This window comes from Centropristis striata, chromosome 20 (genome assembly GCF_030273125.1).
Source record: "Centropristis striata isolate RG_2023a ecotype Rhode Island chromosome 20, C.striata_1.0, whole genome shotgun sequence".
Classification (NCBI taxonomy): domain Eukaryota; kingdom Metazoa; phylum Chordata; class Actinopteri; order Perciformes; family Serranidae; genus Centropristis; species Centropristis striata.
In genome coordinates this window covers 7,176,736-7,201,993 of record NC_081536.1, presented here as the reverse complement: position 1 = coordinate 7,201,993, position 25,258 = coordinate 7,176,736, and the positions used below count along the sequence as shown (strand labels likewise).

At 40.5% G+C, this 25,258-nt stretch overlaps 1 protein-coding gene across 1 annotated transcript in view; it reads right to left on the bottom strand.

Annotated features, from left to right (window-relative positions):
* Window positions 1-25,258, bottom strand: part of lyst (lysosomal trafficking regulator) — a 77,767-nt gene that overhangs the window by 26,350 nt on the left and 26,159 nt on the right. The window contains exons 6-20 of the mRNA XM_059359164.1: window positions 22,158-24,267; window positions 16,614-17,556; window positions 16,370-16,531; window positions 11,890-12,043; window positions 8,463-8,674; window positions 8,295-8,361; window positions 7,813-7,922; window positions 6,726-7,095; window positions 6,479-6,635; window positions 6,194-6,367; window positions 5,812-5,972; window positions 4,643-4,833; window positions 3,748-3,993; window positions 2,140-2,313; window positions 1,204-1,353 (exon numbers count right to left, since the gene is read on the bottom strand). Of these exons, the coding sequence (XP_059215147.1) occupies window positions 1,204-1,353; window positions 2,140-2,313; window positions 3,748-3,993; window positions 4,643-4,833; window positions 5,812-5,972; window positions 6,194-6,367; window positions 6,479-6,635; window positions 6,726-7,095; window positions 7,813-7,922; window positions 8,295-8,361; window positions 8,463-8,674; window positions 11,890-12,043; window positions 16,370-16,531; window positions 16,614-17,556; window positions 22,158-24,267 (5,381 nt within the window). The remainder of the gene's footprint in view (window positions 1-1,203; window positions 1,354-2,139; window positions 2,314-3,747; window positions 3,994-4,642; window positions 4,834-5,811; window positions 5,973-6,193; window positions 6,368-6,478; window positions 6,636-6,725; window positions 7,096-7,812; window positions 7,923-8,294; window positions 8,362-8,462; window positions 8,675-11,889; window positions 12,044-16,369; window positions 16,532-16,613; window positions 17,557-22,157; window positions 24,268-25,258) is intronic.

Sequence of the window (25,258 nt, the reverse complement as noted above, 5' to 3'; positions counted from 1 at the left end):
TTGTCTTCATTTTAATTAATGATAATCACCTAGTTGGAAATATGATTGCTCATCTTTGTACATGTTTAATGTCTGCATATATAATTACTTTTTAATTGGTATTTAACGTAATATAAAATGCAATAAAATACAGATACAACACACCCCCCACGTTTCTGCTCCAACAGAGCCCCATTCCTATTATTGCACTATTGTATCGTTAGGTAATCAAACAGAACCCTTTCTTTAAATACTTACATGTATTATATGGCAAAAATCATGTGACACAAAAGAAAAGAAAATACAATAAATGAAAAAAGAAAAACATAATAATCAATAAGATAAAATATATGATACTACTACTACTAATAATTATAATAACAATAATAATAATAATAATAAATGTTATTTATAGGCGCCTTTCTTATCACTCAAGGTCACCTTACCTTGTTGTAGTTTTCTTTCTTTTTCTGCACATTTTGCATATAATTTGCACTCTGCACATTCTTCACTTAATTTGCACTAAATTGTATATAGTATATTCTATATTGTTAAATGTCTTTTTCTATTAGATTGTTTCTTTTTTATCTTTATCTAAAAGGGAAATAATTTTGTGTGCAATTTTTGAGGTCGTCTGTAACAAAAAAATTTCCCCGCTGTGGGATTAATAAAGTAGAATCTAACCTACCAAATACCAAATTACCAAATAATAATTAAACAATTTAGTAAACAGAATGGGGATGTAATATGAGATTTATTACAAATAAATTAACAAATAAACTATAATCTATTTGTCCTCGGTACAAACGTTATATTGTGTAGAATCCAATTTTTCTTGTAGGTTATAAGTGGTTGCCATACAGCATTACATTTCAAAATAAAAAAAATAAAAAAGTACTTTATTTATCCCTAAGGGGAACAGCAAATAGAATAACCAATTTTCTACAATATATAGGTTGTAGGATTTTTTTTCCTTACAGAGATACAAAAGCCATCATATTATTTACTTGGCAACTAAGATCTTATGGAGCTCCTCCAAATACTGCAGTACTAACAGAAGGTTCTATGGGTATTTCCAAAATATCATAAAATGTTTTAAAGATTTTTAGCCAGAAACTTTAGGTTTGGACAAAACATATATGAGAGGGTTTGTTTTGTCTAATTTTGACAGTGTCTCCTGTTACTAATGAAATATGTTTGATCCTGTGATGTGTGCATGTTTACCTCAGCCTTGGCCCAGATCTTCCAGTCCAACAGCACGTCTGAGAGAAGTCTGATGTCCTGCACCACGGCGATGGACTCTGTGTCCAAACGGAACTGCCCATCTTCCCCCAGGATAAGAATGGGTGCACTGCAACATCCGTCTAGTAAAGTCTAAAAAAGACAGAATATTGCCACCACCTCAGAGATGCAGTCATTTTTACAGTGTTTCTTTAATACAGTGCCGGTCCCTCTCATCAGACACACAGCTCCACATATTGATGATCATTATCTCTCCAGAAACAACCTTACAGTGCAGAATCTCAGACAGGAGGAGAGTCAATAAATTGTCCATGACATTTTTTGAGTGCTTATCACTCTGTCAAAACCATTTACTCCCTGAGCAGCCCTGTGTGTATTGATCAGAGTCTATCATTTGTTACCAGCTTCACTGCAGCGGTTATAAATCTTACACTCCTTTGGTAGACTGAGGTAAGAAGAAAGAAGTTGGCAGTCTTTTTGCAGCATAAATGGAAAAGTACAAGTGGTAAAAAAGTCCAACAACTATAGCACAACATGTTCCAGCTGAAATATAGGAATGATTATGAGTGTTTAATATCACTAATCAGTGCAGTCTGTGCTATACGATACAACATGGGGAAGCCTAAAGTGACAATCAGAGGTGCTGTGTGACTCTGCAGGAGCTCAGTGTTTCATCAAGTCAGACAGAATCCATTTCAGCACACAGCCATCACAAAGCTCAATTACAGACACAGCCAGAGGGTCAAGTAACAGCAGGGTCACCAACACCGGCTCAGAGAGGCACCACTGTGTCGGTGCGGATCAGATTCACGGTAAAAACAAAAAAAACAACAACAAGTGCCAGGTGACTGTTTTACTGCACAGACCAGCAGAGGTTGTGGGTAAAGAAGACAGCAAAGAGTTCACTGTGTGACTCACTTTCAGCATATGATATCCCACGATGCATTTGGACTTGATGAGGACCTGGTGGATCATAGAGTAACCATGGTAACAGTCCATTTCATGGATGCGGTGCTGGTTAAATTTGGACAAAGACAGCAGCACCCGCAGGGCCAGAGCCTGGGTCTTCTCGCAGTCACTCAGCTCCACCGTCTGGACACCGCAGACCCAGAAACGAGGGACAGAGGGACAAAAGATCACGAACAAAAAAAAAAAAAGCATGAATGTGAACAATGCTGGACAGAAGATGGAGTTCTAAAACTTTAGTTCACACTGTTCCTGCTATTGTGTTTTCATCACAAAAGCACACTCAGAGCCTCATTTTAAAATCTATAAAAGTGACTTTAAACTACGATCCCTATTGGCAAGAGCAACAAAACTAATAGAACTTTCCTCATCTCACACAGGTGCAGTAGGTGGCCTGAAACTGACATCATTATTCAGTCACATTGTGAGAAGAACAGAGTTCAAACATGAGGTTATTAATTGACTTAAACATAGAGAGTCAATTATGTTTTGGGCTTAAAAATACATTTCCTTGCAATGCTGGTCATATGGAGCAGCTTAATGAATATTAGTATGAAGCCATGATGTAAAATAAAATGGGTTACTAAACTGTAAAGCTGCAATTATTATTTACATTAATTGATTCATTGTTCTGTCTATATATCAAAAATCACAGAGAAATGCCAGCTATATTTTCCTAGAGCCCGAGGTGAGCTTCTCAAATGTCTTGCTTTTTCTAGCAAACATTCAGAATGCAAAGATATTACATTCACCCTCTTGTTAAGACAGAAAAATCACCATATTCTTAGATTTGAGAAGCTGGAATCATTAGTCCTCCTCCAGACACATTTTAAAGAGTGTATCTGCTGTGATAAATATTTTGTTTAACATGTTTGTTTTTTTTAACATAAAAAGAAAAAAACCTCTGAAAAGGGGACTGGAAGCACATTTATTCTTGAGGGATGCCTCATTGAGAAATTCTGGGAGCAGTGGGAGCCAGGTGTGGCTCACGATCTGCTGACTGCAGTGGTAGTGATGCCGTTTAGTCTTTTTTTTTCCGTTACAGAAAACATCGGACCGATTCAGCCGTATATGTTTGAGTCTGTTGTGCACCAAAACTTGGCGACTAGCAGCTGACAAGAACAATTTAATGTAATCAATACGTGACACATTCTTCTACATTGCTGTGAATTTTTCTGGTTTATTAACCCATTGAAGCCTGGAAAGCGGATACGTCGTTTTGTAGTATTTGTATAAGCTCTCAAATACTTTTAGAATTTCATTTCTATCTGCTACAGAGGCTGAAAAATCTAAATTATTTAGTAGAAGCGTTGACACTTCTGTTGAATTTCAGAAAAACTTCAGATTTTAGGGGCTTATTTTAATATCACCCAGAGGTTTTACAGGCATTTCAGGCCTCAATGGGTTAAATCAAATGAGCCACTTTTCCCTCTCTGGAATACATCCATCTAAACCTACAGTATTACAGAAATATCATAACAACTGTGAGTCATTACTTTTGTGACTCAGTGAGAAGTAAATAAAAAAAATAAATTACAAATTAAAAAAAGACGGTCCTACCTGAGCGAAGAGGAAGACAAAATTTCCTGTTCCTCCGATCTTGTGCAGGACGCTCTGCAGGCCGTGGGTTTCAGTGGGGAGCAGAGCTCTCAGAGAGTTCGCCTCCATGGAAACACTCTGCACTTCCTTGGAGCTAAACGGCCGCTGGGTGACCACGGTCTTGGCCTGACCCTTCAGTCGGATTACAGGCTCGTAGATAGTGTAGACTCTAGGACTGCTGGGAGCATATACTACTGCCAAGCTCTCCTATACAGGGAAACAATTCACATATTTATCTTAGAGGCAAAACTTTCATCCTGTAACTTCAATTATTTATAGTTTTAGGGATTTACTGTAGCAAATCCTTTTGTTGCAATTCAATTAGACCCAGGCAATAAGGCCAGCTAGCCTGGTGCAACAATTTCTAGCATGAATTTAGACTTTCTGTTAGACTTGATTAGAGCATAACAGAAACCATAAAGATATGTGGCGCAAATCATTTATTCTTCTTGTCTGACTCTCTTCTTTTTTTATCAGCCGAGTTATTATCAACAAAGCCATTAGCAATTAATGGGAGAAAAACTATTTTCAGTCTCACTGAAATAGCTACAGCTTAACTGTAATAGCTTTTTCCATTGGGAAAAAATTACTTCCTACTGTGCGGTATCATTAATGAAGGCTAATTGGAACAGCACATTACTCATACACCGTGAAATGAAACAATAAATGAGACATAGGAGGGATTTTCTATGCTTACAGAGCACTTGAATCACAAAGTAAAGGGGGTTTAACAGCAGTGTCAATCTGCATTTTAACATGCAGACATTGGGTGAAACAATAGTGACGATAAAACACATCTTTGTGAATTTCATGTTTTTGTGTTGTTAATTAATCTTTCATGTAAATTAAGACTTACCACCAAAGCTGTTGTGTCCACATCCTTATTCTTCATCAAAAGCTCTTGCACATGCTCACACTTGAGGCCTTCCAGAGTCACAAACTTGGACACTGTCCCACTGGGCTTGCCATATTTGCAGGGCATGATGGAGGTGAGGTCGGGCCCGCTGGTATACAGGTAGAGAGCCTCCTCTGATCCAATCCTAGATCCTGATATAGGAAAGGCAAAAAGAGTTACAATTACTCTCCTAATGAGGCGAACACATTTATGTTTTTACAGAAGCTGGAAAAGAGATTTTTTTAGAAATCCAACATGAAACCTATTGAGTAAATTATTAATAATATTGCATATAGAACACACAGAGTAATGACATATGATGTGACGCAAATTGGGACCCTGAAGGAGCCACGGTGCACCTTGATGTTTTATTTCTTGTTTTCATGGTGAATCTTGCATAGATAGATAGATAGATTACTTTATTCATCCCCGAAGGGAAATTCGGTCATCACAGCAGTCTGGTATTCAAGTACAATAAAATACAAAAAAATGCAATTAAAAAAATACAATAAAATACAATAGAATAAGATACTGAGGTTGCATAAATAAAAACAACAATAGAAAAAAACACAGAATAGAACAAGGACACAAGTTTAAAAAAAGCAGATCAGTTGGTAGGATGGTTGGCAAGATGATGGTAATGATACTGATGATCATTCTTTCATTTCCAATAAGAAACTGCGACCTGTGACTGCAGAGAAGCTGATGCTCGTCTAAAGACATCAGTTGGGTTCACAGGTTGAGATCAGCAAGAGTAAAGCCATTCACAGCCAATTAGAGACAACAAGAGAAGTATTCAGTCCGCCTCCCGAGAGAATGCTGAGAATCTACAGCATGTCACACCAGCAACAGCCTTTTACAGCCAACACACTGGATATGCTTTTTTAATAAAACTGCACCACAAACCTGTATAAACTGTACATTTATTTACAGAATAGTAAACTGCTTATAAGAGAGAAGTTGGTAATCAGTGAACCACCAGGGAGCAGCACTGAGGTGGAACACATTTAATTCTATACAGGATTATCACAGATTGCATCATGCATGTAGTAAGGTGATCACTGGGATTACATGTCTAAGAGGTTATAGACAAAGACTTCCAGTTAGATAAAGAAGATATGAAGTCGTACCGTTGAAGAGCAGCACGGTGCCCATGCTCCAGGCTCCACAATGCTTCGACAGGTCCTCAGAGGTCGGCGTACAGTGGCCCAACATGCAGAAGGTTTTGTTGCTGTCAGACGATAAACTGGACTTTCTTGGTAGGGTGTAGTCCAAAGACACCTCACATTTCCTGAAACAGAGAGGAGGTTAAGTTAACCTTTGTTTAAAAATGATGTTTTAGAGGACAAAATGTCCATAGCAAAAAAAAAAAAACCACAAAAATGAAATACTTCTCATAGGAGCTGAGGTTAAATTTCCACACCCTTGCAAAAAGAATAGGGTTTAGGGTTAATGTTCACTTATTTACCAGACTTAATGACTTAATGACTCTTGTTATTACATGTTCCTCACCTGATGCCACACACCCAGACAACCACGCGGCCATGGATGTTCTTCTTGCCCTCTGGCTGCTGGGTGTAAGTGAGGCCGAGGTGCTGCCATTGGCCCTCTCTGAGTAGTACCTCACCAGAGTCTGCCTGCGCCAGCAGCCCTGCTTTTATCTCATCGTTTGGGTCTATACAAATCCTGAGGGAGAAGCACATTACAAAACTTCAAGGTCCATAAACTATGAATACTTAAGATAGTAAGCTATTTTTCACACATATCTTTGAGACTGTAGAGTACGCTGGAGCTCACCTGAATGTGAGGCAGCCTGTAGAGAAGTCTGCCCACACTTGAAGCATCAGTGCCTTGGAGCCCATGGACAGAATATGAATGAGACCTTCTTCTACTAATCTGGTCCCAGCCTGGGAGGAGCCATGGTGAGACTCGGCTGCAGGGAGGCTACTCTCCTCTGGAAAACAATGATGAAAGAATCTCAAAACCAGTTAATATTTATGGACTTCTGGCATAAAGGGGTCTTGGTGAACGATCTGTGTCTCACCCTTGTCTTTGTCCCCGTCCTTCTCCTCCTGCTCTGCCACCCTTAGCCACATAGAGGCACTGAAGCCGCTCGCCATGTGGGGCCAGCAGTTCTGCCCTACCAGGGGCAAGTGGAGAGGAGCGATGTGCCAGGGAGAGGAACGTAGGTGGCTTGGTCGGTACTCGGCGTCTCCCTCCCGGCGCCCAGGAGACAGTTTGCCCTTCCAGAGCAAACCAACAGTTTTCCCTCCTGCAGCACCGTTCTGTCTGGAGCCAGTGGACGCCCCTCCTGGGGTGGAAGCCCCGAGGATTACTGGAAAGGTCAGGAAGTGAAGAGGTTCTATATTCACGTTGGCTTCAACGATTTGCAGGATGCCTTTCAGTAAAATCTCCTGCAGGTAACAAAGCAAATGTGAAGTGAGAAGAACAGTTGATTATTATTATTACCTCCGCCAGGGAGGCTATGTTTTCTGTGCAGTTTGTTTGTTTGTTTGTTTGTTTTCATGAAAGTCAATGGAAGGGTGTAGCATGGGCCAAGGACGAACATGACAGAGGGGATCCAAATCACACACATTCATGTGGTGTTGGAATAATCTGAAAATGAGTTCCCAACTGGGAAAATTCACGCCTCCTCAAAGTTGGGATGTTAATATTACAGCATGGCATTCTCAGAGAGCCTTCATGGTTTTAGATTTGATAAAGAAAACACTTGATAGATTTATGCAAATTTTTACAATCTTCATTGACAGAAACACAGATCACGTCATTACATGGTTAAATATAAACCCCTCCTCTTCCCTTGTTGCAGTCTTGAAGACAAATTATTAATGATGCCAGATTCCAATTAAAGACAGACCTGTGGTAATAAGTTGGTGGTGTTGATTGTATGTAGAATGAAGTGTGGCTCAAGGGAGTATTATGTGTTGATGAGTTTTAAAGAACCAAGAAGTGTGAAGAGAGTGTGACAGGAAGGGTGTCTTACAAATAACTTCTTGTTCCTGCTGCAAAAATTAAATTTGCAGACAGTGTGAGCACAAGCTATCAGTGTCAACACCCTGAACGTAAACTAACAGTGCATTGTTGAGTGACTGATAGAGTTTGTTATTTACAGTAGGTGGGGTCTTCTCCAGGAAGAGGCGAATCAATAGAGCCAGTTCCTCCGCTGTGATTCGCTGGCTCACCATGGCAACCAGCAGCTCCACTAGCACAGTCTGGCAATCTGAATGTAGACCAATGGAGAGCAGATTACGTAAACAGTTTTCATTCACTTGGACATGCACTAGAACACCGCAGGCAAAAAAACACAAAACAGCATCATTGCCTGTTTAGCTCCCGGCAAAAAATATAAAGAAAAACAACATAAGAAAAATAAGATTATTCTATATATAAAGATCAAACCATGGGGTGCAGATCTCCCAAGGATGACTAAAATTCAGACCGAGTATGACGTTTGAACCCCGAGGACCCAGTTGAAATGTCAGCAGCAGGAGAAAAAATCTGAGTGTACCCAATGTTTTTCCTAACATGTCACACATGAATAATATCCTACAGTGTCAGATAAGACTAAAATAAACCAGAAGAAATAACAAACCTGTAAGGGAGGGGTCTGTTTGGCTGAGGATGTTGTGAAAACCAGACAGGATGGTTTTGACTCCTCCCTGTGAGCACCAGAACAAGGGGTCAGTCAGAAAAGTAAGACAAACACAGACTGCTGAGACGGTTAAGAGTAGTACAAAGAAGAATTACTGGTCAGTCTGACCTGGTCATAGAGCAGGGCAGCATTGTGGGGGTTGGCGTGTACCGCACCCAGCAGGCTGTGAAACACATGACTCAGAACCTCCAGGTCTGGGGAGCCGGTGGCGAGTAGCTTCAGCTCCATAGTGCAGATCTCCGGGAACAGCAGCACGCCACGCCTCGGCCCATCCACCACCGCTGCAAACTCACGCAGCACGGCAGACTCCACCTTCACTCCTAAGAACCAACACACACACCGAGCCAAGATCAGAGACACAACAAGTGACTCGATAAACGTGAGAGCTGATAAACGTCACGCTGACGTGCTAACACAGAAACGCACGCCGTGTTGCTTAAACCCCTTCACAATCCACAGTCATTCCCTGCTTTAGCTCCATCCTCACCATCTTGGAGGCAGCTCATGAAAATGAATTACTTCTCAGTCCTGTGCTCAGCATGGGAGTCCCCTCATGATTTACAGGAGAGCAGCCCAGCAGGCTCTCACGCTGCGTCTGGGACCTCCTTTTATTAATGAAGCCTGCTCTCTCTCCCTATGCACAGCTACATGCTTCGCCTCAATCTAACGCTCACACATCCACATATATACTGCTGTCAGTAAATGTGAACTAAAAGATACCAGTATCCCTTAACATGATTTTGTGAAAAATTTAGAGGCTTGTGTTTGGTCTGGTGTTCAATTTAATTGCAGCAAACCACCAGATTGCAATTCATGTCATTTTACACAACGTTTTTTGACAGGAAGTTGTCCACAAAACATTTAGATTAGATAGACGCGTCTTTTTAACTTCTTAAGTGTCCTTGTTCTGTTCTATTCTGTGTTTTTTTCTATTGTTGTTTTTATTTATGCTACCTCAGTATTTTATTTTATTCTATTGTATTTTATTTTTATTGTACTTGAATACCGGACTGCTGTGACAACCGAATTTCCCTTTGGGGATGAATAAAGTAAAGTAAAGTAAAGTAAAGTAAAGTAAAGTAAAGTAAAGTTAACTAACTAACTAACTAACTAACTATCTATCTATCTATCTATCTATCTATCTATCTATCTATCTATCTATCTATCTATCTATCTATCTATCTATCTATCTATCTATCTATCTATCTATCTATCTATCTATCTATCTATCTATCTATCTATCTATCTATCTATCTATCTATCTATCTATCTATCTATCTATCTATCTATCTATCTATCTATCTATCTATCTATCTAACTAACTAACTAACTAACTAACTAACTAACTAACTAACTAACTAACTAACTAACTAACTAACTAACTAACTAACTAACTAACTAACTAACTAACTAACTAACTAACTAACTAACTAACTAACTAACTAACTAACTAACTATCTATCTATCTATCTATCTATCTATCTATCTATCTATCTATCTATCTATCTATCTATCTATCTATCTATCTATCTATCTATCTATCTATCTATCTATCTATCTATCTATCTATCTATCTATCTATCTATCTATCTATCTATCTATCTATCTATCTATCTATCCTTTCATTCAGTAGGTTGTATAACTGAAAACCAAAAGCTGGTAAAGTGTAAATACAGGTATGGAAATAGACTTCATAAATTACCTGTTGTGTGTGTGTGTGTGTGTGTGTGCGTGTGCATCATGATTAGATTGTGAGGAGACAGCAGTTATTGGAGCCAGAAAAATCAGGGCAATCATGAGGAACTGGCATGTGCCACAGTTGGCTGCGATACATTTAGACAGATGTTCTCAATTGTTTTTCAGCCAAGGACCCTTCACAAGATAGAGAACACACCAAAGAACCCACTCATGTATGTTGAAATAGTTTGACGTAAGCTATACTTTAGCACTTTCTCTTGTGCTATTCAAGCACAAGACAAATTAATTAGAAAGCTATGAGACATGTATTGAAATGTTTGCACCATCTCAACACAGAATATATATAATTAATGCAAATTATATTAATTAATTTACCTACAAGTCACATTCTACTCAAACAAAACAGTCAAGAGAAAAGGGCTGATTTGAACTGCATTTAAGAACATACAGTCATGGAAAAAAACCAAAGGTACATTTGTTTGGACAAATATAATGATGGTAACAAAAATAGCTCATAAGAGTTTAATTTAAGAGCTGATATCTAGCCATTATCCATGGTTTACTTGATAATAATTTTGGTTATTATAAAAAAAAAGTGGTCTAATAATTTTCCATGACTGTACACTTAACAAGAATTGGATGAATTGAAATATTTTCCTCCTTGTCAACACATAGGTTAAATAAAAAAGTGGATTCTTTGAGATAATAAACAATACAATTTTCAATTTCAAAAGCACTACTACTAAACAACACACTGACAACTAATAATATAGCTACTTGAAACCTTTTGAATGCCATTTTGATCAGGTCATTTAATTTAATTTAGTGTGCGCCCAGCTGGTAGTGCTTCCTTAACATAATGCATTTCCAGTTGAATCAATTCAATGTTAAAGAGGCTGTTTTAAATGACTGGAAGGACGGCGCATTATGTCAGGGTTGGGAATTTATTTATTTATTTGTCTAGCATGAGGTCAGCATTTAAGATTCACTGTTTTCCGGGAAAAAAAAATGTTTTCCAAGAAGTTCAAGTCTCCATTTGATGAGGACTTTAAGTCACAAGATCCAGCTCATGAGGCCGCAGAGTGAAGTTGCCTGCAGTTGTAAAACGTAAAACAATCGTTGTATTCTAAGGGGATGAAAAAGTAGAAAGGGTGTAATCAGGCCACGTTCTTAACCGGTGAGACCAGAGCGGAGAGGCAGAGCTAACACAAGAGGCTGTTGTGAGCGGAAAAAAGACGCTCAGGCCTGTTTCTGCTATGTCATAAGTATGCAAAGAAAAATAGCCACTTGTTATTGTGAAATATCCTCCACAGCTGAGCAAAAAAAGGATGTGGTCTTTTACACTGCAAATTGACTAAAAACCATGATACTGCTTAACATAAAATCCTCCTTTGACTGCAAGGGAATGTCACATTGCATAATAATTTAACAAATGCGTTGAGCGATCAATTTAAAAGTGGGAGAAGCAAGACTTCCCAAGGCTATAAATCAGCAGGTTTGGAGGTTGAGACCAACACATGACCTCTCAATCCATCAAGATAAGTCTGTTGACGTTTATCACCAACAACAACAAATGTTACAGAAGACGGAGTATGTAAAGAAAAAGTGATTTAAAGCGTTCTTGAAATAAATCCAGGGGAGTAAAAAGAGTGAAAAAGCTGCAGTGGGGGAGTTAAAAGTAAAGAAAACAGCATAATTAGTGTTAAACCAGCCTCAGCTACAAGCATAAGGAGCAGGCAGGAGTGTGAGCAGTAGCTTTGTATCCTTGAGGAGTGAATGGGAGTAAAAGAGAGAGAGAGAGTGTGTGTGTGTGGTGTGGCAGAAAAAGTGGACCTACCCTCTTCCTGCTTGGCCATGTCTTCAGGGTTGCTTTCACTGTCGGCGTCGTAGCCCTCCTCCTCCCCCGGGGGCTTGACGCCACAGCTCTGCACCTCGTCCACCTCCTCGGAGAGATCGCCTGCCGGGGCCACCCTCTCTGCCAACACCTGGAGCTTCAGACAGAAAGAGAGTGAGAGAGGAAGAGTGAGACAGAGGTGGGGAGGCAAGAAGAAGTTATGAATTTCAATAACATTGGCTGGTTGACTATCAAGCTGTCGGTGAGATAAAATATCTTTCGCAATCTTTTGCTTACCCAATCCGGATTTTTTTTTTTGATAAAAAAGTGCTAAAATATTCCAAGCATGACAAGCAGCGGTCTTACCCCTAATACAGCGAATAAAATTGCCAACAAAATGTTTTCAAGTGATGAGGAGGGAAAAAAGTACAAGATTTTGGTCATAAGACAAATATCAGCTGACTTGCAGGGCACTCACACAGCCCAGTTCCCTGACGTGAACACTCAGTCATCATATGTGCACGTAGGCAAACACACAAACACACACTCAAGTAAACAGTCCAACACTCTAAACCATTTAATAGTTCAAAGAGGAGGCTTACTGTAATACACACCGCATAATATTAGGCGGCTTTGATATTCAATTGTGGGGGAAGTTTCAAAGAATAGTCGACCAGTAGACAAACTTTGTGGTGGAAGACTAATCTTCCAGCTTCATAGCACATACTTGTAATGGTTAAGTGAACATCACACTCTGCTGGGCACACTGAAAACGAATAAAGCTCTTAAGAAATAGGTAACTCTATTATATAAAAAGCTAAATCCTCCTGTGTTGGAACAGGATTAGTCAGACTGGCATTTTAAGACGTGTGAAAAAACACATCTACAGCTGAGAGATAGGATGCACCCACAACTTTTTTTCCTTTTGTTTTAAATTTTTATCACTTCCTGGAACAAAAACAATCACTTACAGGCCCAGTAACCATATATGGTTATGATAATTGTTCATTAAAGAGAGTTTTTTGAAGTGGGGCTATATGAGGTACTTATACGTTCTCTCTACGTGACAAGTGTAACTGAGTGTGGAGTAACACTCATGCTGAATGAAGCTGGCAACCCTTAGAACAAACTTCCTTTTTTACAGCAGAAACAGGAACTGACATAGCGTTTTTGCCTGACTATGGATTCATATCAGCATCACACTAATGGACACATAGGTAACAGTGCAGGGGTGCAGTGAGGTGGCAGACTCTACAGTAGGTCTAAAACATATGGTGAAAAATTTGTGTCTGTTTTTCTGGGGTACACAACGGTATATTCGTTCCAAGATCCAATGTAACCTAATTCTGTCATATCTGCACAAAAATAGTCTGTCATATGTCAGTTTGAGGTAAGGTAATTGCTTACTTATTATATGAAAATAATCACACGAAACTCCTCCATCCATCCCGGACATAAAAAGAGGTGCTGCATTTGAGAGGAATGTGTTTGTAAGTGTGCATCAGCGCAGATTGGCTGTTGGAGGGCTTTATAACCCACTTCCACTCCCTGCTAACTGGTTGGGAAGGGCACTTATCCTCCATGTGGAGTGAGAGTGAGTGAAGTCATAGTCAGTGCATTACCTAAAGTAGATTGTGGTCAGCTCTGCTCTCAGTTAGGAGTAGCAGGCAGGAGTAGGGACACTGGAATGCTGGAAGGCTGCCCCCGTCCACAGCAGTACATGGCTTACAGGGCCATCTACTGTATGTGATACAGGTGCATCTCAATAAATTAGAATATCATGGAAAAGTACATTTCTAGTAGTTCAAGTCAAATAGCCCCAACTAAGTATTGAGTGCATATATATGGACATACGTTTCAGAGCCCAAAATTTCTACATTAAACATATTTTTTAAATTGGTCTTTTGTAATCAATTTTTTTTAGACACTGAATTTTAGGTCTTCATTAAATGTAAGCCATACTCATTGTAATAAGAAGAAATAAAATAAATTAAAACATGAAATGTTTAATTCCATGTGTAATGGATCTATATAATGTGTTATTTCCACTTAAATAAACATAAATAAACTTTTCTATGATATTCTAATTTATTGAGATGTACCTGTAAGCTGGCTATGGATGAATACTTCATACAACCCCACTTTTAGAAAATCCTAATATCTGCCAATAGTGGCTGTACAAGGGATTTAGAGCACATCGACTGCCTGCATACGGCTCTTAACATGGCAATTTCCTGGCCAGTGAAAGGCAAACAGTCCTTAAAACGGCAACAGTGTAACCTGAAAGGAAACTGGCAGGTAGAAGTTACATTACATTATATTACATTACATGTCATTTAGCAGACGCTACACTTCCGTGACACCACGGTGGGTTTGGAAGGTGTTATCAGACATAACCGCAATATAAAAGCCATATGCATAGTGGTGACAAGTGGAACACACACACAGGGACACACATGCACTTACATAGTGTCGCTGAACTGGCGACCACAACAATTTGTTGTTGTTTGTTGTCAACAAAGAACAAAGAAGCTCGGGTTATAACACAACTGTAGAGAACAAGACTTCATTCTCTGGTCAGGATCATTACCCACTATATTATTTATTATATATACTCCACTATATCTTTACATATTACTACCACCACTATATTAATGTTCTGAATGTTGTGTACAGCCTATTTAATGTAGCCAAATCAACAGTGAGGTTATTTAGAAGACAGAAGTCGTAGTGACTAAAGGAAATGTGTGAATATTTCAGCTGATTTATTCTTTATACATTTATGAAGACTCTGTTGGAAGGACTAACGTGTAAAATCTGTGTAAAAATGTAAAAATCTTTAACACGGAGTACCATCAGCGGCCTGTTCTGGGTTATAAAATGAGACTATGCTCGCTCATGTTTAAATCCACTGGTCCAAACAAGGGCTATCATTATGTACGTCTGCTGTTTTGTTGCATATGAGGCAGATAACGGCTGCTAAGCAACATAGTGTGAGTGGCCATACACAGCCGTCCAGATGCTTGATGACGCTCAACTGGAAAATGGTTTTCCACTCATTGTACGGTGCGCTCCTAAACAAACACCACTGCTCTTTATATTGTGCTGTGGCGTTCAGCCAAAGAAGAAGTGTGTGGTGACTCAACACAATCTGCTTCATTCTACTGGGAAAAAAGCAATTAAAATAACCCAACAGGAAATGAAACATGCTTTTTCAATCTTTTGTATTTGAATGAACTTTATCAAGCAAAGATTCATTAATTCATCAGGCATATGGGAAGACAAGTCCACATTGTTGGGTAGCACACAACAAGAAGCAGTTTCTGGTCGCACATGCTTATTTAAAATCTCTGAACTCTGAACTTCTCAACCCTGTCTGAAACCTTAAGAAGCATTAGGCCCATTTGCCACTATTGATGAAATTTTGTTAATGAAAGGGCAAAACAAGCACTTTTGGGCATCTCATGCCAATTATAGACCTTTTTACAGTCAACGTCGTCAGCAAGCTTCTTAAGATTAAACTAAAACTGTAACCAGCTTCAAAGCGTCTGGTTTTTGTGTCTGGTTTTCAGGATCAATATTCCAGCAGCAGATTAAAATTCCACAGAATCCTGTCAGGATCAGGGCTGGTTCAGAGCAACAGGTGCTTCGGTTTCTTTGAGTGACTGTGTTAACTGATGGTTTTCAGCTGAATGTGTCACAGTCACTTCCGAAAATGGTTGGCATGGATAGATAATAAACACATTGGTGTACGTGTTTAAAACAAAAGACAACTACATGTTCAATTCAGCTAAAAGACAACAGTTAACAGGGTATATCATCATCCTCATTAAAACGAAAAACTGGCAGCGTCTATTGCTACAAGCACACACATATTGACTACCACTGGACTGACGACACGATCAAAACTACTTGTGTATGTAATGCCCATTTTAAAGCTCAATAATCTCAAAATGTCATAGTATTTGACATTCTGTACATAACCACAGAAAACATTGTTGTAAGCAACTAGTGACTTTTTTGATTGCTATTTCTTGCTGGTGTTACATATGTAATCTTTGCTGGTTAATGCTTTTGCATAGCTTGATAAACTGCTATGTCATTATTGTTTTTACAAACTGTAAAAGGGCCTAAAGAGCTGACAGAAGAGACAACACAAAATTAAAGGAGAGAGATGGAACATAAATATCGTGTAATTCAACAGTGAAGATGGAGTAGTTGATAGTATAAGACGAGGATTTTTGCAAACAAAACATTTATCGTTTTACTAATAGATTTTAAAAAAGCATCATTGTATTGGGTAGAGGCTGTTCAGCAGGATAGACTAATAAAGAACCATCTTCCAGTAGCTGCAGAGGAATCAAGTGTCTGACTGCCTGTAACCTGAATGTGCCTCTTGATACACAAGAAGCAAAAAAAAAACTTGAAAGTATAAAAAAGGTGCGGTAACTTCACTCACAGTTTCTCCCAAGGCAGGACTCACCCTGTCTGGCTTCTCCTCAGGGGGATCAGAACAGGATGACACATCTGCCAGAGCCACTCTCAGGAGAGAGTCAAACAGAGGAACAGCAAGGTCAGAGTTAACCAAGCCTGATCGAGAGAGCTGGTCTTTCACCTCAAACAGGGTCTCTTCCACTGACTGGAGCTGAAGACGAGAGGAGACATAAGAGTTTAACTGACGTGTTTGGTGTGGTCAGGGATTAGCTGATCGGTATAACACAACATACCTGATAAGAAAGCTCAGGCTCTATCCTCTGCAGGGCCGAGTTAGCACTGTGCAGACAAATAGCGAGCAAGGCCTCAAGGAGACGAATACTTTGTAGCTGCCATTCTTCCTCCAGCTTCTTTGCTGGATCTTTGGTCTTTCCCTCAGCTGGACCAGTGCCGAGGGCGTCGGCTGAATCATGAGTCGTCTCCTCCAGAGAGGCAGCTGGGGCTGTGGACTCAGGGCTGGCTTTGCCCTTACCATCCCTCTTCTTCTTTGCTTTCCCATCCTTGGTCTTGCAGGAAAGTTTCTGAATAACCATGGCCATGAGGCGCAAGCAGACATCGAGCCCTCCTAGCCTGAAGAACTGCCTCTGAAACAAGGGGCTGGCCAGATAGATCCACCGACACACTGACCAAACATCTGCAGCGCGTCGCACCTGCTCTTTAGAGGGCAGAGCCACGCTGTCTGGGGACAGGTAAGGCAGCCGCCCGCCCAGAGGTTCACTCGCGGTACTGTCGTAACCTGAAGTGTCCTCAGAGTCATTGGCTGAGTCCCGGTCGGAGTCGGCCTCTTTACTGACACAGAGGAAGGCCACACACAAGAAGAGGTTGATAACATGGAGGTGGGTCTCCGCTCTGCTGCGCCCTGGTCCACGGCCCTGCCCGCTCCGGCTCTTATGACGTGGATAAACCTCCTTCAGGCCTTCGTAGAACTTGCTGAGGCTCTGAGGACCCTCTCCAGCCCCACGGGACCCCAGTTCCTCAGCCAGACTCAAGACAGCCTCCCTTTCTTCGGCATCAGCACTCTCCAGCTCCTGAAGCACCCCGTCAGCCTGCTGGTGTCCAATGCCTATTATCAGAGTCTCAAACACCTTCAAGGCCAAAGAGCGTGTCTGGTCCAGGTAGACGAGCTCCGTCACCTGATTGAGACCGTTACAACTGACGAAAAGGTCTCTGATCACCCTGTAAGAGAAAATATGAAAATATAAATACATTTCTTAAAAATGTAATCAGAGCATGGTCTATGGCTGTCATAATATCACATCAAAAATAATTAATGACAAAGATATTACAGCAATATACAATCGTGGAAAAACAGATTAGACCTTTTTTTTTCATTTCTTGTTCATTTTAATGCCTGGTACAACTAAAGGTACATTTGTTTGGACAAATATAATGATAACAACAAAAATAGCTCATAAGAGTTTAATTTAAGAGCTGATATCTAGCTATTTTCCATGGTTTTCTTGATAATAACCAAAATCTTTATCAAGAAAACCATGAAAAATGGCTAGATATCAGCTCTTAAATTAAACTATTATGAGCTATTTTTGTTGTTATCATTATATTTGTCCAAGCAAATGCACCTTCAGTTGTACAAGGCATTAAAATGAACGAGAATTTGAAGAAAACAAGGGTGGTCTAATATTTTTTCCATCACTGTATGTACAAAATATAAATAAATAAATAAATAAATAAATAAATAAAAAGATACATGCTATCAGTCAGATAATCTTGAACTTTGTTTATTGTGTGTTTTGTCTCCTTTTTGAGCAAATGGATTACACTCAAAATATGAGCATAGGGAGGGCGTGAGAATGGAGGTGCCCTTCAGCAAGCACCAAGACCAGCTTTATAATTAAGAAAAAGACTCACATTTTTACAAAATGGGAGCCTTAAAAATTACCCCCAGGAAAAATATAGCTCTGCATGTCTCTCTCATGGAACTGATTGGCTAAGAAAATGATTAATTTTTGTGACAGAAAGGCTTGATGTGAACTGCACACATTTAAACTCTTCTAGATCTTCCAGCAATTAAAATAAATGACACCACTCCGTGTAATCTAACAAACTCTGCAGCTAGTCAATCAGAGGCTAAGCCACTGCGGCCACACAGGACTCGTCACACTCCTTCCTTCACTGATTTCATTTCCTCCCATCGGGTTGCCGATATAATTTCCCCCAGGGCACAACAACGCCTTTAAATATATTAGCCAACTTCTATTAACATGATAAATAAACTGTGAAGGACACTACACACTAACATTGCTCATGAAATCACCTGCTATGGTGGCAACTATATATATACTGCATTTGGTTTATTATCGACTGTGTTTATTTTTGTCGAGTGTTTATTTTATGGAGACATGGACAAATCTCCACCACATTGTGTCAAAGTTATCTAAATGTGAATCACACGTTTAGTTAGCAAAACAAAGCTGATATTTTACCCTTTTAATTGTGTTTACTACTGGTATACACACTATTATGCTGTGTTAAATAATAAATTACGCTATTACGATGCAGGGTGAATTACCTTAAAAGAATAATGTGTCACCTCTGAGTGAAGGTTAAATTAATATTTGGTGAGAGAAAACAACACACTCAAGAGATGTGCTGACATTATACACTGACTGGAAATAAAAAACACTTTAATCTCAGCATGGGGTTGTTTACACAGTATGTTAAGGAACTGAAACAGATGTTCACTTGAAGCTTTGAACTCACTGCATGAAATGGGTAAATCTAATAAATAATAAACTTGCTAATTTTTTTCTCCAATTCAAACTCTTTCTCCAGTCTTCCTCTAAATTAATGTGGAGTTGATTAATTCTGCTTTTTCAGAACATTTCCTCTTTTCATTAGTGGTGTGCAAGTCCATCAGGGGGACCATCCATTAGCCTGAATATTTAATGCTCTCGTCTGAAAAATATGGTCCTCTGTTATGCTGAAAACTACAGGAGCGGTGCAAGATGATGAAGAGGCAGGCGAGATGTCAGAGGACGTGCAGCTGAGAGAAGACTACTTGTCTTTCAGATCTGGCAACAAGTTTTCTGGTTTGCATGCTTTGAAATCAATGTGTAAACTGTAGTTTCTGTATTTCTGTAACATTAGTCAAGCCAGGGGAGTCAAACTGATCCATAGAAGGGCAGATGTGGCTGCAGGTGTTTGTTCCAACCAAGCAAGAGCACACCTTAAAAACAACAAATCAACTGTGTGAAGACAGTTCAGTTGATTGAATGCGTCGAGTCAGGTGTGCTTCTGCGTGGCTGGAATGAAAACCTGCAGCCACGCCGGCCCTTTCATGGATCAGTTTGACACCCCTGAGTTAAGCTATTTAGGTGAAGGATAAGATCGCCCACACATAAAAAAGAGGGTTGTCAGTTGTCACGCTTCTCTGAATCCACAATTCGATTAGATTTGTGATTTTAAGGTCAGGATTTGATACAATTTTCTATTTAAACACTATTTTTTCAGCACTGAAAGCTGTGTCATTGTTAGACTACCAGATCTTGATTCATAAAGATCAAATGATCAAGAAAAAATTCTTTAAACAGATTAGTAGAATAGGCAGGCATGTGATACCTAATACAATGTAGCCTGTTTAAATAAAAAGGAAAGGAATAAGAATCACTCATCCTGCTTTTTATACACAGCATTCACCCAATGTGAGCTGACGGGCTCCAGGCCCAGCAATCATGAATGAGATACGCAGTTGACAGATTAACTACCAAAAATCCCATGGCAGCCTCACAAGGCAAAAAAATCTACTTTTTCAGCTAAATGTTTGAACATAAAATTCAATAATTATTTCCTATCCTCATTATTGCTGACAATAACCAGGTGGTGACATTATTTATTATACTGAATGTGTGGTTTGGAGAACTTCTGAACAGCTGACTTTAATTTAAAATTTATTTCGAGAGAAAAAAACAACAATCCTCAAATATGTAATTGGCCCACCAGATGGAGCCGTATAGTCTAACCTAGTGAGATTGACTATGTATGCAAGAATGGATGATTTTGTCCTGTACAGAAGCAGTAGTTCAGTAAGCATCCTTCTACAAATCGTCATTTTCTTGATCTTGCAGTACATATTGCAATTTGGTTGCCAGTACTTCTACGGCATAATAATAAAAATATCCATTGTGCATTACATTTGACCAACCACTGTTTTATTTGTCTTATGTGCTGCGACCTGAAATTTTAATGAGAATTGTGATAAAACAGGCTGAATCTAAATGTGTTAAATATACTGTATAGCAGGCAATAAAATCGATATAAAGTGGAATTCTTAGAGCTGTTTCAAAAAAACAAGAATGAAGAGACATAACATTGGTATGTCAACAGTAAGTTGATTATATGGTAATTTTTCTCAAATTAACAGCAAATACTGCTTTGTGCCATCACATACTGTAGTGCTAGACATTTCAGACGATTAAAAAGTACAGGTGAAAACCTGTTATTGAAAGCCTGAAATTAAGACTAGTGTTGGCTCTTGCCTTACTCACACTTTTATTGGTATGGTACAATGAAAGTATTGGTTTCTCTTTTGTCATCATGAACAAATAAATCATGAATAAAAAGGTTATTCAAATGTCGATCCCTAAAACAACCAATTATATGGAAGAACTTCCTCATTTAAATGACAAAACTCCATTGTGCAGCAGTATCTTGCTGCTTGAAAAAGATGCATTGAAGGTGAATAAATAACACTCACGGCATCTGAAGTGAGATCTAACTGAATGCAAGACTTGTATAATGATGCCTTTTACATAATCATACAGAACTAAAATTGTCTCTAAGGTGTATTTTGAAAAGGCTCGGATGACAAAAACATCACAGCTGTAAAGACTCTGAAAGCCAGTCAAACCTGCAGAGAGCAGAACAACATACTCTGAATTTTAATAAGGAAACCTAACCGCCCACCGCTGACAGACTGCCTCAAAGCATCCATCCATCCACTTTCTATACACACTGGTCCTGTTTAGGGTCGCCTGGAGATTCGACCTGTCCCAGCATGCACTGGGCAGGAGCTCATACACAACCTAGACAGGTCACTGTGGTTCACACACACACAAAGACGAACAAATGCATTCACACTCGCATTCACACATATGGGCAATTTCTCTGAATTACGTCAAAGCTGAGAACTCGCTATTGAACTGATAATAACCAAACAAAAATAAACCTTAATTAATACACTAATGTAACTATTCAATTTCTGGCAACAAATGTCTGGACAAATACCACAAGCACCTGCTTTATCCAGACCACTCTACTCATAACAGTGTTACATAAACGGCCAATAATCTTCCATCTGTCACTCAGTCCACAAAGCTGTAATAAATTATTGAGTAGCATCAATTAGCAATGACCTGGAGGGACGGATCTAATGACAAACAATGTCCAAGTGGATTAGGTGTCTTCCTTGTGCTGGCTGATTATATTTGCTTTATAACATGAGCATAATCATTTACTTGAGTGAGAGACTTGCAAAAACATTGTTCCAAACAACCACCTACATTAGTTAAATGTCATGACAGATTTGTCTAGACACATGTTATTGATACTTCTGTATATTTACTTAACCAAAGAACAGCTTGCAGCTTTAAGCTGCACATCTTTCTACCTAAATAAATTGAAATTCAAAAGACATCTTTGGCGAGACCCAAATGAAATGCTTTTCAATACTACAGGGAGAGAGACAGGCAAACAAGGAAAAGTAAGACTCAATAAAAAAACATAAACGTAAAATCTTAAACTGATGTCAAACTGCTCACCTTGATTTGAGAAGGGCAGGTAAAGTTTGCAGGTAAATGAGTAGCACCTCCACAGGCAGGCACTGCGTGTGATAGGTGCAGACCTGAGTACAGACAGTGGAGACCCCCAGCTGCTGAGCATGGTGGGCCAGCTCGACCCCTCTCTGCAGCACGGGGTTGAAGATGTGTGTGTAGAGCTGCCACTGCACTATAGCATTGCCCCGCAGGGTCAGGTGGCACACATGGCCAGCTATCTGCTGGCTCAGCTGCCAGTCCTCACCGAACACTAGCTCTTGATAGGCCTCCAGAGCGTCCCACTTCCACAGCATGTCCTCTGCCCCCCCTCCACTCGGCAGAATACCCTGGGAGCGGTAGCACAGGCTGGTAGACACGGCTGAAGGTTCCCCGTGCTGCAGTGTCTCCTCCAGGCTTGGCAGCTGGCTGCTGTCCAGAGTGCAGATGTTACAAGAGGCCAGCTTGGCTTTCTCTGAAGGTTGTCCCCCACCAAGCTGGTCTAGGATCAGTCGACCCAGAACGCTTAGTACATGAGACTGGTAACTACGTAGTCCTGGAGCTTGGAAGGCATGCAATAGAGGTCCTACGACTGAGCGAGGATCCATACAACAGCAGATTCCAACAGCCTGCACCCCAGCCAGTACCTGCAACACAGCTGGCCCACTGGGGGACAGTCGCTGCAAGAGCCTCAGGCATTGGTGAGCACAAGCAGCCAGGCAGCAGCAGCGTTCAGGGTAACGTACTGCATCACCATCCATCCCTTCCTTGCCTTCTCCATCCTCTTCAAAGGGATTGCGTCTAGCCGCCTGCTTGAAAGCAGAGACAGGTAAACCTGACAGGTCTCTGTGGTGATGAAGGAAGTGGGAATATTCACAGCGACGGTGGCGGCGTCTGGCGCACACGGACTGATGCAGCTGCTCTGACTTTGCCTTCTTGACAGCACTAATGATCTTAAAGACCCCTGCAATAAGACCTCGCAGCCGCTCTGAAGCCTCACCTCCTACTTCAGAATCCCTGCCCCTGCCGAGTCCCTCCAGCCGCAGCACTGTGGCCTCGAACAGCTCCAGGCCACGATGCTGGACAAACTCATGGATGAGCTCCAGCGCCTGGCTAAAGAAAAAAGGGTTGGGTGTGGAAGCTTGCAGGCAACCCAGTAGCACTTGTAGCACTCCCTCCAGAAGCTCTGGCAGCAGTAGCGCCCTGTGGCGATAACGGGAGAATGAAAAGTCATCCTGGACCTCCTGGAGGGTCTTCTTAGGCCGAGGGGCGAAAGGGTCATTCTGTCTGTCCAAGCAGCTCCGTATTTTGAGGGTTGCTCTCAGCAGGTCAGTCAGGCTGCGTCTCAGGCTGTCTGGGAGGGTTTCACTCTGACTCACATCCACTGACATCAAGTGCAGGATGGTGCGTAGAAGCATCCTCTGGACCAGTGCGATGGGCTCTTCCGTCCAGCCTCCAGCAAGCTCCTCTGCCCCCATTCCACCTCCACCCCCTCCCCCTGGACCGCAGCAATCTCCAAACTCAGTCAGGATCTCAGTGAGAGTAGGTACAACGCTGACTGCGAGGCCGGGGTTGTGGTTGATGCTCATGTCAAACTTACAAACCTTCTCCAGCAGGGAAAGCAACACATGGCAGAGATCAAAAGGCGAGTTTTCCATGCGGTTGAAAATTGATATTGCAGCTGGGTCTGTCAGGGTTTCAGTGTCCGCCGTCTGGGACCCCGGGGCTCGCGGATGGGGGTATGGTGCACTCATGGTTTCTGTGGTAGTGGTGGTGGTGGTGGATGTAAACTGTGAGGCCTCTGAGCGATGATGCTGACAGCTTACCCGGATGGTGGAGCCATGTGACCTGCGGCTCCTTGCACCACCGGGGCCTGGGGCTGCTTTGTCTTCAGGGTTGGCTTCTGAATCTGAGGTAGAGACCTGGGACTTCCGAGCATCCTTTACGGAGTATCTCTGCGCTGTCCTGCGTGATCTACGTGACTTCCAGGTGCCACTGCCAACACGCGACCTCTTCCCAGAGTTCTGTTCATCTGTCGCAGCCTTCTGTCCTGCTCTGAGGGGGGCGGCCTTCACCTCCCGGCTCAGGAAAACCTCCAGTAGGGACGGCAGGGTGAAATCTGTTAACATGAAGAAATCTGTCAGTTTCAGTCTGGACATTAATAAAGTCCAGACATGACATTAGTCATGCATACTGTTATTTTGAGACACACCAAACTTAGAATATGTTCTCAAGTCATATTTGATTTGTATCTGCTTATGTCACGTTTTTTGGAATTGAGAGTTTGAAACTCGAGAAGTAATGTTATTTACCAACATTGAGAAAAGAGATGGGTGCTCCAAATATTATACATATTTAAACACTTTAAACTGTTTTTTACACTTTTTACACTTTAAACTGCAGTTCAGCCAAAGTTTTGATCACATAACTGTTGTTCTCTACCATGTTTTTCATGGCGTCACATGAGTGCAGAATTGAATGTTTTTCACAGCATCAGGTTAGAACAAGCATTTCATTTTTGACTAAATTTTAAATGAGACACAGAGAAAATAGTTATTTTGATGAAATGTCACTATTTTAAGCTTTGGTTATTATGAGAATCCAATGATAATTTTTGTTTGTTTTTTTACCGTTTTCTGGCTATGAGAAATGGTGTAATTTTATACATTTTTAAAAAAAAGAGAAATGCCTTTTGAACCTGGGATTCAGAGGGTTTAAATGGACATTTTTCAATCACTAGCTATTTTCAATTTTCAATTTCCAAAAATGCATTTTTTCCCCTGTAAGCTCAGATGCATATCAGCTGCCTTTTCATGTTTGTTAAAACACACTCAGTGGTTAAGAATTAATTAAAGTAAAAATGTCTAGGGTCCATGTTAGATAGGATCAGCAGTCCTGTACTAAATACCGGTGTCATCAGGAGGTCACAGGCCTCTGCAACCACTACTCTTCTCCTGTTGTGTGGCTGCTTATGTTTGTCACACTCAGATTCAACATAATGGAGGCATTGACTATAATGATAAACAACACATTCAGTCATCTCAAAATGAGCACAGTCCACACTGTTAAGCAAGTGAAATAAAAATTAGTCATTTGACAAGAACATCACA